This window comes from Poecile atricapillus, chromosome 2, assembly GCF_030490865.1.
Source record: "Poecile atricapillus isolate bPoeAtr1 chromosome 2, bPoeAtr1.hap1, whole genome shotgun sequence".
NCBI lineage: Eukaryota > Metazoa > Chordata > Aves > Passeriformes > Paridae > Poecile > Poecile atricapillus.
The window spans coordinates 18,133,446-18,148,576 of NC_081250.1; the positions used below are offsets into that span (position 1 = coordinate 18,133,446).

The 15,131-nt window shown below is 35.0% G+C and overlaps 1 protein-coding gene across 1 annotated transcript in view; it reads right to left on the reverse strand.

The window, feature by feature from the left end:
• ARMC3 (armadillo repeat containing 3) overlaps nt 1-13,521 on the reverse strand; it is a 51,481-nt gene extending 37,960 nt beyond the window's left edge. The window contains exons 1-7 of the mRNA XM_058831048.1: nt 13,474-13,521; nt 6,001-6,118; nt 3,867-3,992; nt 2,729-2,797; nt 2,225-2,400; nt 701-895; nt 72-255 (exon numbers count right to left, since the gene is read on the reverse strand). Coding sequence (XP_058687031.1) covers nt 72-255; nt 701-895; nt 2,225-2,400; nt 2,729-2,797; nt 3,867-3,992; nt 6,001-6,118; nt 13,474-13,521 — 916 coding nt within the window. The remainder of the gene's footprint in view (nt 1-71; nt 256-700; nt 896-2,224; nt 2,401-2,728; nt 2,798-3,866; nt 3,993-6,000; nt 6,119-13,473) is intronic.
• Between the last annotated feature and the right edge of the window lie 1,610 nt (nt 13,522-15,131).

Consider the following 15,131-nt stretch of genomic DNA (forward strand, 5'->3'; position numbering starts at 1 on the left):
AAATTTACTTCATAAACAATTTCATGGTAAAACCACCACACATGGCCATGGATTATTGAAGAGTCACATACAGTCATAAGCTGCCTTGGTAATTGCCTTTGCTGCATTCTTCTGAATATCAGGAACAGTAGAGACTTCTAAAAATGAAAGTAGTTTTTTAAGGCCTCCTGTCAGCTGAATCTGTTGCAGAATATGCACATCTTCGAGGCAATTTCCCAACACAGCAAGAGCTTCAACATGTAGATCACTGAGTTCCTAATAAAAATTAAAAATAAAAAAGCCAAAAAAGTCTTTAATTTACATCAAAGCGGGTTAGTCAGGTACTCAGAAAGGGCCTGTGACCTTAAAACTTAAAAACTTCACTGATATCTCTATGCATTCTACTTCTCATTTTGATACTTGAACTCAAAAAGCACTAAACTGAGTCTCATAGTAACATAAACAATGATAGGAAATTGTGTCTAAAGCCATTATATAAAGTAAACTCAATTCAAAAACTGAATAATAGACACTTTGGGAAATGTCTTTGCTTCTTTTCTTAGTAAGCTAGATATCCTAGCTTATCCTATTTCTATCATAGTTCCCTCCAAGTAACTCTTTGTTCTTACATGTCTCTTCCATAAAATAAATAGTATTTTTCATTAGTCATACAAACATCAGCACCAAGAACAAAAAAAATTTTAAGGCAAGTAAACCGTACATTGTTTTCCAGTATCTTCAGAAGGCAATCTAATCCCTTATTTTCTCCCAGTAATATCCTGGTTTCTCTCTCTTTGCTAATTACTTCTAAGGTTTGAAGGGCCAACAACTGAATGACAGGATATTCAGATTCCAGTAGTCCCAGCAAGGGTGGAATTATATTCAGTTCACAAACTGCAGCACGGTTTTGAAAATCCTGCAGTAAAATATTCAAAGAAAGATGTTAGTGGTAGAAAATATAACAATATATCAATTTCTCACTTCAGTGAAAGAACATAAAATATCAGACATTATTTCAGACATTAAAAAATTAGTCAATATTCCAGAGCTTCCAGTTCTGCAGATTTCTTTCTTTTAAACTAAGAATTTAACTGAATATAATCAAGCCCCAGGAACCTTAAATTCTAGGGATTTTTTTGCATGACTGAAGTACACACTACAAAATCTGTATAAAGAAGCCTATTCACTCTTGATTTTACCATGTTTGCCTCAACATAAGTGTTTCTTTGAGAAAGTTTTTTAAATTTAGTTTCACCATTTTTATTTATATCAGTGGGAGGAAAACAGTTTTTTGCACTCTGCTCTGGTTGCCTGGTTATACCTTCTTTTGTTTCAGTAATTATAAAATGACAATTTAAAATTTCAACTTTAAACAGTGAATGTGAAGCTTAATAAAAAGACAGTAGTTGATTATATTAAAAAAGAAAATAAATAAATAAATTACAATTTGCTTTTAAATAGCCTATTGCACATGTGCAGCATGCAATTATCCTTATCAATATAAGCAAGCACCAGGTGCAGTTATCCAGATATACCCTGCAACAAAGACAGCGAGATAGTAAAAAAGGAGAAAGAGTAAAATGTGATTCTGAATAGACATGCTCTGATGCCCCAAAAGAGATAGAGTTATAAACTAAATTCATTACTGAATTGATTCGCTTAAGCCATGGGAGAGAACTGCCATACAAATGCACCATTCTTTTGCTAAGCAGCATATGGATGACATTAGTGAGAGTAGCCAACAACGAATCTATTCCTCCCAGTATGGAAAGTAGCTGTTGACAGCATTCACCTATCATTAAAAAGATGTTCAAAATTGTGCTATGGACTTGCTGGTCAAAACAAGAAACAATGCAATTGCTAGTTCTTTAATTTACAGGATAATTCCAACCTTTTGGATAGACAGATTACAACTCTCATTACTAAGATTAACATTTTTCAACTAAGAAGGCAAATTACTATTTAGTTTTAGAAATCTGAAGCTCATACTGATTTTACTTTTACTGCAGTACAGCACAAACCACTGCATTAAGTTCAACAGAATTAAAAAACAGCTACATTCATAACTAATTTAACATTCAGGGACTCAGATGCAAGGACTCTGTTTCTAGAACATTGATGAACACTGTGGAGTAAAGGAAACAAATATTTGAAAATTACTAACCCCACACAAAATGTCAGGGGTGGAGGTGCAAATGCTTATCTGCCTCTGTAATTTAAGACAGCAAACAAGAGCAAACTTTACCTGTACCAAAAGGTAGATACACTCAAGCGAATTCTTCTTAACATCAGGATCAAGGCTACCTAGAAGTCTGATAAGTGGTTCTAACCCACCTTGCTCAAATATTTTTACTTTAGTAGTATATTCAACAGCCATATATGCTAGACAAAGAGTTGCAAACTCATGGATAACTACATCTTCTGTGGGGAAAAAAAAGAAACATTTTGAATAAGTTTTATTCAGCACAGAATATTTTCACTAATCCAGTAGTTTAAAGCATTATTTGAAGTCAATAAATAATAGCTGTTAACCATACTGGATGTGCCCATAAACATCTTGTTCCATCTGTACAACATAAAACACTACTCAATGAGCTACAGAGCTACCTATAAAACCATTTACCTATTTAACAGGCACTAGGAAAAATCACATATTACAGCGTAGATTTTATTAAACTGTCTGATAAAATGGCAATTATAAATTATTTCTGACTGTACTTCTGCACAAGGAATGAACACTGTAAGGTACCTTCTGGCGCTAGATGTGATATAAGTGAATTTGTGACATCCAGTTCCCTCAGTAATTTCTTGACATCATCTACAATGAAGTAAACACAAATATGAAGTATTTTGTTTGGCAATATTGGTTTGGTAAAGAAACAGAATCTGCTCCAAGCAAAATGTACTTATGGTTACTCCCTGAGTGACAAAAAGATGACTGGGAAAGACACACAACTAAAGTTAGACCAAGATCATAATGGGCCCAGAAAAAAAAGCAGAGACTTTCAAGTAGCAGATGACTTTATTTGACATTTGATACATGTGAAGTTCCTCTATATTTCATTGAAACTTTACTAAAAATACTTGCATCTAGCAGGTTTTGATTAAATATTGCACTACTTTGGTTGCCAAAGAAGTCATACCCCAATAGTTAAAAGTATTTGTGTTTAAAATTATCAAATTAGAAGCAATCCTTCTGTTATTTAGTTTTCAAGCCATCACTTTGCAATTTTATGCTAATGCCAGCCCACACAGCAAATGGAAAACATGAATTACACAGGTCTTACAAAAATCACAGTAAAGACATTCAGATTGCATTTTTAATGTTGTCAATGGCAAACCAGCTAAACCTCAACCCTTGGATAGAAAAATCAAGTAATATTCTTTGGGGCAGACTTCACGCAATCCTACAGGGCTGCGTTGTTATTATCAACATATTCAATATGTTGAAATGTAAGAAAAAAAAGGTATGAGTTTAATTTACTTTAAAAAAAAAACAATTAAATATGAATATAAATGGGAGATATTTGTTAATTCAAATCCATGTTTGTTCAGGACCACTGATGATATGCTAATGCCAAATTAAAAGTAATCTAAGAGGGTAAGGTCCAGTGCAGCATGACAAGAAGGTAGGAGTCAATGAAAAGAGAGTGTGGTTTGGATATCCTCATGGAAGACAACTGGGTAAAGCATTCACCAAATTAAGGCCAGTTTAATTACATTAATCAGATATAGGTCTATAAAGAACTGTAAATAACAGCCACTGAAACTCAACCTTACATCACTTACTCTGTATTCTGGGCCATTAATATAGGATTTTTTCACATGATCAACCTATTGTTTTGATGACCACACACTGAAAAATAGTAAAACCTTGAGACTCTTACGATTAGAAGCCATGATGCCAAATACCATGACGGCATTTCTGCGTACAAGTGGATCTTCGTGTGAGAGGAGTTTATACAGCTGTTCCAGTGCTCCAAGACCAAGAAGTGTCACTTTGTTTTCATCACCTGAAAAGGAACTGGGTTAAAAGCCCAAGAAAAAGGAGCAACTTCACAGTTCTAATGAATCAAGGTAAAACCACTACCAATCTTTCATTGGACAGTAGAATCAAAGAGCAGAGGCCTGACAGGCCCTTAGGAGATCATCTAATTTACACCCTGAATAAATATGTGTCAAATAGTTTCAAGGATTAATAGTATCTCAGATTAATTCACATTTTTAAAGCAAAGGACACATCTGTCTGTTGGACACTCCACTCATTTGTTGGAGACTGCAGTGGAAGTAAAAAGGAATGCTTTCTCCTTAGCAAAGTATAGGTGAACAGTATCAGATGAATGATTTTTTTTTCCTCTTTTTTTGCCTCCCAATTTAATTTTCCTCAAAATAACAGTCCACTAATTCTGTGGATCTTTACTATCCCTCAAGGGAAGCAACTACCAGGATTTGTATCATTAATTCCTACCTGAGATTTCTACCACCTAAGAATGAAGAGCTTTGTAGCTGAATAGGTGCTGGGCACGCAAAGAACAGAGGAGTTTAGTGTGACTACAGCCTTCTGTTCCTGCCCACACAAAACACACACAAACCCCAAGCAACAAAATCCCAGTCCTACTCCCATTCTCAGTTCCCACAACAACTTTATAATTCATTTTCTAATGAACCATGCCTGCCCTTCCCAGCTAAAAATGAGCTATGTGAGAGGAAACTGGAGATCTATGCTAATTTTCAGGCAAAGACATTATTAAAAGGGAGGAAGTATTTTTTATTCAGGGATGGGACTTAATTTACTAGCAGCACTTCAAAAACACAGATTAACTGCAATTAATTAACTGAAGACAACTCCTCTTGTGCCACACTGCAAAGTTACAGTCTAGTCTTCTGGAAGATTACAGGAATACCTACCTGCAATAATTTAAAAGATAATTCTTTAAGTATAAACATAAAAGACATAAACGTCTATCTTCCTGCAGTGTGGAGGATTTTTCTATTTTATTTTACTGTGGACATGAGTGAAAGAGCCAGCAAGAGCTTATGGTTCATAGCTGTCTCCCAGCAGTCCACAGTCTCTCTTCACATATTCAGAGCTTGATCTCATGCCCTCAGCCAAGCTTGCCATATTAAGCAGAACCTAAACATCTTTCAGAACCCAGTGACCCCTAGCCAACCATCAAAGACTTCAGCTCTTCTCTCACAACTTCAGCAATGTGGTAATTTACATCAGCAAAATAATCAGCATATAAATGCATCATTTTTAAAGAAAACATAAATTAAATGTAAATTAAAATTAAACCAGATTAATCAGAGCAAGAATACTACAAGTGTATACCAATTTGAGTGACCAATATCAAATAACATGGAATAAGTAGGAGACAACTTAGGAAATTATGTCCTACATAAATTCAAGCCTTTGTTATACAGTTGTTTGTCTCCTGAGTACCTTGAACATGATGTTTAGCTATAGATTACACAGAGACTTCTGGAAGATTTGGAATCTTGGAGACTTGTTAGATTCCCAACTCATACAGAAATAAGCTTGATAAAGGAGGCTGAGCAGTCTCCAATGAATCACCTGCACAGAAATACCGACACAACTACTTTGTATAAAAATAACAGAATAAAGCTAAGTTCTTTTAATCAAAAACTGAAGCTTTAAATAACTACACTGGTACAGAAGTTTCAAACTGTAACATAAAAAAGAATTCTTTCCCAATGGTAGATCTGTTGCTCATAAAAAACCATATCTATGTTATATTAAAACAAACTCTATTAAACAGTGAATATAAAATTCTCCAACAAAATGATAAGAGTTTCCTTCATGCAAATTACAAGACTTATTTATTACTACATGTACAGGTTAGACAGATATTTCAGAAAATCCCCCAAAACTTCAACAGACACCTTTGAGGAGAAACTAAAATTTCAATGCTTGGAAACTAAAGAATTGTGGACTACCATCAAAATCTAAGCAATGCAAAACATTATACATATTATATATTACATTGCAGAAGGACTAACCTTTTGATGCAAATTTATATAGGGCATCACATGCTTTGGCCAAAACTTCATTTTCAGGAGAACTAAGCATTAGCACAACTGTTGCTGGTGTTTTGCTTTCAATCAATAAAGGATCAAACTAAAAACAAAACAAAAAAAAAAAAAAAGGGAAAGAAAAGTTTAATTTATACTGACTCTTCCTGTGAGCTACTCCCACATTTCATTAAAAATAAAATCTTGTTTGATATCTACACTGAATTAGAAATATTAATGAATTGCTGTTTCCTTGTAAAAGTCCAATTTTTTAATAACAATTAGAGACTTTGTTTAAAAATTAGAAAGAATAATTGACTTCCAAACAAATATAACCATGATATCATCACATACAAAGATTTTGGGAAAATCTTCATGCTTCCCTGCAAATCTAGAAACTTTTGAAGGTAACAAACTATGTAGTTGTTATACATGTAAGAGCGTTCTGAGACTTCAGAACCAGACATGAGAAGTTTCTTTTGAACAGCTGCACACAGAATCCATGGACTCAGGGGGTGCACAAGGAAGAGGATTTGGTTATTCTGTAGCAATATCACTTTGTGGCTGCTTTAAAAATAAAAGAACATTTTCTGTGTCTTTGTCAACTCAGGTCACCAGCTCACCATGATCCTGTACTAGATGAAGTATTTCCAAGATATAATTCCGGCTCACCCAGCTAGAAATGATACAAAGGTTTCATTTCCATTTCTGAGCTCTTTCATGCGGAAAGAAATCTTCCAACAAATCAGACAGTTTTCACCCTCTTAATAGACTCCTTAGGACTAACATCACTTGAGCATGGGAATATTCTAAAACAGCCTTTTGTTTCTTAAGAAGACTCAAGGTATTCTGAAAATTCTACTCATTAAAAAGGTTTAAGCTTCCTTGGATTTAAAGTAATTGGTTAGTATGGAAAAACTGTCTCAAATCCTCACACTTCAGGCCTATACAGTATCTGTGTTACATACAGAAACTACTGCATACTGGAGTTATGCAGTTTCTCAAAAACAACATATTAATCTTTAAAATATAGCAAATTATAAGATAGCAATACAAATTAATTGAAAAATTATTGCAATGTATATACATATATAATTACAAATGTCAATTATTTGTTTTACTTCATTTAAGAAACTTCTAATAGCTACATCACAGGCACATGTAACAATCAAGGTATGAAGATACATACAAATCAGTTGTCAAGCAAAAAAATTATGGGGAGCAAATCTTAAAAAACATTATGAGTGTGCTAGAAGAAAAATGAACACAGAGAAGGATTTTTTTCTTCTCCCTTCTCTGACTTGCTCGAAAATAAGGCTAAATATGATACTAGTACCAACACTTTTAAACTCATGTTTTTGATAGGTTTTTAAATCTAAGTGACATTCCATGAGAGAGATCACACAATTTAGCAGGCAGCAAGGTCAACATACAAGTTCCATTAAGAAGTAGCCAGCTTAATGTGCTTAACTGGTGTACCTAGCTTCTATCAAGTCTAAAATCTGAAAAAAACTGTCCAATTTCATGCTTGCTGTGACAAACCAAAGGCATGGGCCAAGTTATGGAACAAAGCCCCTTTCTAAAAAAATACAATCACCTTACTGTACCATAAATCATTTTGCCTGATAATGATTCCGCAACAGGAATTAAATCAGATAATAGCATAGAGGTGCAAGTTACGTCTTAAGGATGGACCTAAAATAATGGAATTATTTATAGGTATTTTATTTTTGGATTGTAATGAGGCAAAACAATTCAGCTTATCACAGCTCATTCTGCCTAGGGGAGAATTTAGAGGTGACTGAAAGTCCCTTTAGCTTTTTCACACTTCTCTACTTTTGCACATTTGGGTCTTTGCATAGACAGAACATGATCCTCAAGTAAGTGCTATTATTTAAACATAGACATAGCTCCTGAGTTTGATCCACTTGGTGATGGGATAAATCTCCAAGTTTTAGAAAAGGCTAATAGTTCTTCAAAGAAAAATAAACACCAATACTGATATCAGACGAAGTTCAATAAGAAATGAAAGATGAAATAAGAGTTTCAAATCTCAGTTATTTATACATTGTTGTAATACCAAAGTCACAATTACATGGCTCCATTTTCTGCATTTCCCATGTTTACAAGTAATTGTATTTATCCCATAAAATTTTACTTATGTTCCCTCTCAGATATCAGCTCTGTAACCTAGAGAACTGGAGAGCCTGGTGATTTTATCTCTGTGTTCAAAAAGTCCAAGAAAAACTTGCTACCTAATTTTTGAAGCCATCTGTATTTTAACACCCTTAATAATCTGAGACACAAGTCTCACAGTTAGAGTCATAAAATAACTGTGCTTTTTCTTCTTTTTAAGAATACCACGTGATAATTTTATTTATCCTCCACAGTTCATCCACTATAAGAAAAAGTGAAATAAATGACACTCATTTGCCTTCCCTGTATATTCATAATTTCATAAGTTTCTATGATATTCCTCTTCACAGTGATTCCTTCTGGGAATGAAGAATCTATTCCCTTTGATCTTTCCTAGAATAGAGGCCATCCTGTCTGTTCTTCCTGTCTTTCTTAGTTCATTCTTCGTTCTTTCTATAGTTCAGTTGTACTTTTTTGAGATGGAAACACCAGAACTGTTAATGGCATTCATATGCATGTATAAAGCATTTGCTAGTAACATGATGTTTTGTCTTTTATTTTTGGAATTTGAAATTTTTCACTTATTCACTTTCTCCTACTTAGGAACTGGATGCCATTTTCATTAAAATATCCACATTAATTCTGATACACTGGATGAATAATTCTGATACACTGTATGCAGAATAAAAACCCCATGACTGGCAACTTCTCTCCATTATGAAATCTGAACACTAACTTGTTTTCTCATCTTTGCTTCCTATTTTATAACCAGACATTACTGCTAGGAGAGGAATTTATTTTTGCCTGGTCATGTTTACGTGAGTGAAAAGCCTGTTCTGAAAACTTTTGAAAAAGCTAAGTAACTGTATCAATCAGAACACTACTACCCACTTGCTCACTGACTCCTCCAGAGAACTTAAGTAGGTTTCATAGCTCAAACTTCCTTCTATACAGGCACTATTGATTCTTCCCCATTACTATCATATTTATCCATGGGATTGATTCAGTTTTTTTCAAGAACTATTTCTACCAATTAGCACAGCACAGAAGATAAACTTCATGTAATTACTGCTATATTTCCTTTTGAAAATGAAATTTTCTACAATCTATTCTTCCAGTACCACATTTTCAGATGTTAGCTATTTTTCATTTAGCACAGGACCTGGGCAAACATTATTCCTACTTGGGCAATTTTATCACATTTATTTTAGTGATTATCACATTGCTTTGTCTTTTGACATAAAAATAAGTAATTTCACTTTTCTTTCATGCCTGCAATCACCTAATAGTGTCCCCCCTAAGAAGCTTCTTGCAGGTAGTCAATTTGAAAAAGCTTTACTGCTAGTTTTTTTTTTTATTTTTGCTAGTTCTCTCCCAAAATATTTTGATGCAGGGTGGCATGGTGCTTTTATGTCTCATTTAGGAGTGGAACCATTTTTTTGTTTTCCCATTTGGATGAAAATCCCTCCTTTTGAAGGATGCATTTATCTGCTATTATTCCATTGTTTAATCATGCTGGGGGTTTTTTTAATCCTTTAAATTTTAAGGTCAGTTTTAATCTTTCATCTCTCATAGAGTCTTCAGAAGCACTACAGATATCTTTGCTTTTCCTAATCTTTGCTTTTCCTAATCTTTGCTATTCTTAATCTCTTTTACTTTACCTAGAAAAATAGATTCAGTAGATAACTGGAAATGCTCATTATTTCAGTTCTGTGAGTGTCTGATCTCCTGTATTAACAATAAAACCCAAGATATTCCACTGAATCACAAATAGTTGATATTAGAAGGCACCTCCAAAGACGATCTGGTCCAACTTCTCTGTTCAGAGCAGGGTGATCTAGAGCTCAGGGCTACTGCACAGTCTGATTTTGAGTATCCCCAAGGATGGAGACCCCACAAACTCCCTGGACAACCTATGCCATGTTCTATCATTGTTACAGTAAAAGAGGATTTCTTTTTCTTATGCTTAAATGGAAATCTCCTGCATTTCCATTTGTGCCAAATGCCTCTCATCTTTTCACGGAGTACCACTGAGAAGAGCCTGGCCTGATTTCTTTACTTCTTCCCATCAGCAATTTTTGCACTGATAAGACCCCTCCAAGCCTTCTCTCAAGACTAAGCAGTCCCAACTGTCAGTCTCTCCTCCTACGACAAATGCTCCAAGACTTTGTTCCAGTAAGGCCTTGTCTCTGTTGCACCAGAGAATGCAGAACAGGACACTGCACTCCAAGTGTGGAGTTCACACTTCACCAACACTGTGTGAAAGGCAAGAGTCCCCCCTCTCAAGTTGCTGGCAACACTCTGCCTAATGCCCCGGATTTTGTTAGCTTTCTGTGTCCCAAGTTCACATTGCTGGAGCATATCCACCAGAATCACCAGGTTCTTTCCTGTAAAGCTGCTTTCCAGCTGGCCATCCCCCAGTCTGTACCGGATATTCTTCCCCCAGGTGCAGGACTTCGCCATTTCCCTTTATTGAACTTAATTAAATTCCCAATTTCCTATTTCTCTAGGAAATTGTTGAGATCCCCCTGAATGGCTGCACAACCATCTGGACTGTCATTCACCCCTCTTAATTTCATATCTTCTGGAAACTTGCTGGGGGTACACTCTGTCCCATCATTCAGGTCACTGAGGAAGAGGTTGAACAGTATCTGCTCCAGGATCAACCCACGAAGCACACACAACACCAGTGCCTGATCTCTAACAGGATCTCATGCTGCTGATCACAACCCTCTGAGCCTGTCAGTTCAGCTACCTTTTGGTTCATTTACATTGTCTGTTTATCTTGTCTGTACTTAACCAGTTTACCTATGAGGATGTTCCAAGAGGCAGTATTAAAAGCCTCACTAAAGTCAAGTAAATTAATATATAGGCATTAATCAAAAGAAGGCATTTATGTGGAGATGATTTCAGGAGCTGACAGTGCCAATTAATATATGACACTTTTTTTTTAACATAAGTCTTGTGAATGAAGCCATTTTCAAAAATACTGAGGTATCCACAGCTTTCCTTAAGTGATAACACTTCAGTATTTTCTCTAGGGATAATCTTAGGCTCCCCTTTCAATGTCCATGACCTAGCTGATAATCAAATAATAATGATGTCTAGACCAAACTTAATGCAGATATCATGTGAAAAGTTCCTATCAATCTATGTCAAAGCTAGCATATTTTATCTGCCTGAATTACTGTCTTAGGTCATTCATATGATAGAGATAGAGGCTCAAACCAATGTTTTTCCTCTTGGAGACCAGTTCTCTGAACAGAGAATAGTAAAAGACAAATTATGAAAGGCGGTGAAAACAGAGTCCTCAGGAATACTTTCTGAAACATATAAGCAGTTGCTAGGCTAAGAGATGTGTTTCCCACCTGTTCCTAGAAATCTATAAAAAATTAGTGGTCATCTGCAGTACCATATATTCTCAGAGCATTCCACATGCACAAAGGCCTTCTTTTATAACCCCTGCCTACATTATCTCAAGGCTTCTTTTCTTGGACTTGACATTTTCATAAACAGATTATCAATCACAAGATAATAGCTAATATATCTTTTATTTTGTCTGCATCTCATTTCCTGCCATCTGAAATACCCAGGTGAAATGTGAAGTTTTCAGATTTAACTTTACACAATCATTATTAACAAAATTCTCATTATGGTAAGATTTTCTTCATTAATAGTTACAATGATCTATTTTCATGTTTAATACTGTCTTGATATGTAACATTTCTCCTGCTATGACTGTCAGAATAGAAATGCTAGCCTGAAGTACAATAAGGGTAAAAACTAAGCCAAAAGCTATAGATGCCATCTGGAATTCACTCTTTCCAATTCTTTCTTTTTGATAGTTTTACTAACATTTTCTGTGTATTCACAGGTTACTGTAGTACCTAGTATGCTGTACCACCATTTTCTCTAGAAAGTTTAACTATATATTTTCCATATTGAAATTGTGGCGCTGCATCAACTGATTTTCTAGCTAGTTACTGAAGAAGTCAACTTTTATTAGTTCAAGCTCATCTGTATGACTAAAATGTGATGTCATGCCTTTCAAACTTTTTCTTAGGCTGCAAATATACTTAGTTTTAATTCTTCAGGCCTGTTTTAATTAGGTTTATCCACATACACTTTCTTTGTGACTCCTGGTTTTCTAGGTTATTTAATACAGATAGAAGATGAGGGTTTCTGTAATTTCCTTTCATAAGAATTTATTATTGATTGAAGGTTATGAATTATATTTGTAATATTCATCTTTCCACAGAACAGTTGGGTAAAACTGATGTCAACAGCTATGTCTCAGTGACATCATGGCTATTGGATATTACTGTCTTAATCAAAACTATTTATGCTTATTTAATATTGAAATTGCAATGTAGTTTTTGCTTATTAACTTTTCTGTGACCTGTGAAAAAGCTCTTACAGTACTGCAACTTTTTACACACAATTCCATTGGTTTTATTTTAAAACAGCGTACTGAACTTTGAATTTAGTGGGACTCATTGAGGGAGTGGGACTTCCTCTGTGAGACTCATTGAGGTCCTCATTTTTATTAATGTGGTTATTATTTGACACAGAATTTATACTGTACTCTTTTCAATGTTCCTGTATTTCCTCTACTTCTTTCTGAAGAAAACAAACTTTAAAGAAGTTTTGAACAATTATCTTTTTGGGGGCCTCTTCATACCTTGGGAATTTATAGAAACTCTTCAAAAGTGTGCTAGGGTCAGACCTTTAACCTCCAACTTTTGAAAAAAAAAATCTCACTATCACCATTATTCTATATTTGGCTTCAGCTCTTGTACTTTTCACTGTACTTCCAAATGATAACAGAAAAGCCAAAACTGCCTCTTAAGACTGTATATATTTGCAAAAGAGACAGAGTATGTAGTACTATTCACAATATTTGTCAAATTTTGTATTCAGTAAAAAACTGCAAATCCATCTAGGCTTTTGACTCTCCATCCTTAAGGAAAGAGAATGTCTTCACAGTTGAAAAGACAGGCAGATTTCAGGTTGTTCTTCTTTCTCCTTTGATTTTTACGAAGAGAAAGCTAACACTGTTCTTCAAATAAAAAGAAGCCTGGATTGTTTCATACATAACTGTTTGCAATGCTTGCCAAAGACAACAATCTCCACAAAGAACTACACATGCCCAGTCACTCTGGTTTGTATGCTGTCCAAGAAAAGCAGAAACAGAGTCATCTTTAAAAGCCATTTTTAGAATAATGCGGGTAAACCAGGAGAATGAGGAACTATGTTAGGATGGTAGAGCTGGGCCTGCAATTGTGTAATGTTTATTTTATAGCACATAGCAGTTTATAAACTTACCACATCCTTGGGTGGAGGCTCTGCTTCCTTCTTTACTTTTTTACCCATTCTAAAAACAAACAAACAAACAAAAAATAAAAGCAGGCAAACAAACTCCCTTCTCTTTTAGGAACCAGTTTACTAGTGACTTAGCAAAGCTTGTAAGGCAGAGTTTCTTATTCATTTGACCCACCTAATCAGTCTGAAAATTTCTTTTGACGTGGGAATTCTATACAGAAAGTAGTCCCTCTTTCTAACATTTGTACACATTTGGTAAAATACATATGTCAGCAACATACACAGCTAAAATGGTCTGAGACATCACAAGCTCGGATTGTAATGTGGTACAAATACATAGAACATATCTTTCTGTAAATTAGTTTTATCTGCATCTATAAATCATATATGAACTTGAAAGTCCTTTTAGGGTATTTCCCCATGTTTGTCTATACATTCTATGTTGGCAAACATTCCATACAACTGCAGAATGTACAAATGAGTTCTACCTTGAAAACATTGTTCAAATACAATTTGAATTCTCTGTGCATATTTCACAGGAGACAAATTCAGGTCTGCAAGTATTAAGAAATGGTTCTGCACAGTATAAATTCCATTGATTTAAAATAGTTACATTCATTTAGACAAAGTCCAGCTTGTCTTACTACTTTTTCTTTTTTGTATTAGCACACATGCACATAACCAAGAAGACCTCCTCAGCTGCATCTAAGAGCAGCTTCTGAAGCATATGGATATAATACCTCATGTGGACCTAATTTCATGTGGCTTGCAAAACTTCAGCAGAGTCTTCCAGTTAAGGTACAGACAAAAGTAAAGGGCAACATGAGCCACTAGCACTAGTTATGCATAGAATATAACCCAAGTTATGCCAAGCTTATGTTTGTTTTAACACTGTGTAAAACTGAAACGTGCACTGTGAGGACCTCTTGTTAATTCCTTGGTTAGTTCTCAAAAGGAGACCACACATTCACCCTCAACCAGAGTTTACTGAGAACCTACCTCTGGTATAAGAGATTATTTCCTAGTGCAACATGGGCTGTAGCCTGGCTGGTTACAAAAGTCAAGGCTATTGCTTGTTGTGTTCAACAAAAATTTGGATCTTTTCCTTGAATTTTCTAGGTACTACTCCTCTACCAGTCTCTACAAATAAATTGTAACACAGCACTAATGAAAGTAGTTGATAAGCACATCCCAAAAACAGATTTGAAATTTAAAACTTTATAGGCAGGTCACTAATTACAGTTTTGAGAGGGAGATCCATACAGCCAAAAATTTTTCAGCTCCAACCTGCTTTACCCTTGTGCATCTGTACACACACACATATGAATCTCACACACACAAATTCAGTGTTTCAGAAAGCACAGCTTTGGCCAGAGACAAATTAATTTATATAAGAAAAAGCATAAGGACAAATTACTGACAGTATATTCAACAAGTGTGACGGACATACTACCGTCTGATTTATGCAGTCATTGTACAAAGTAAGAATCATGCGCACATGCAAGAATCAGATTTAGATGGACATTCAGGAAATCTGGATTATTTAAACTATGCTAAATCCTGGTATAGAGATACAGACACTTATTCAGAATCATTCAGTTCAGCTCAATTCATTTCAGATATAAATTAAGCTGCAGTCATAAAAGGCAATTTTAATTCTG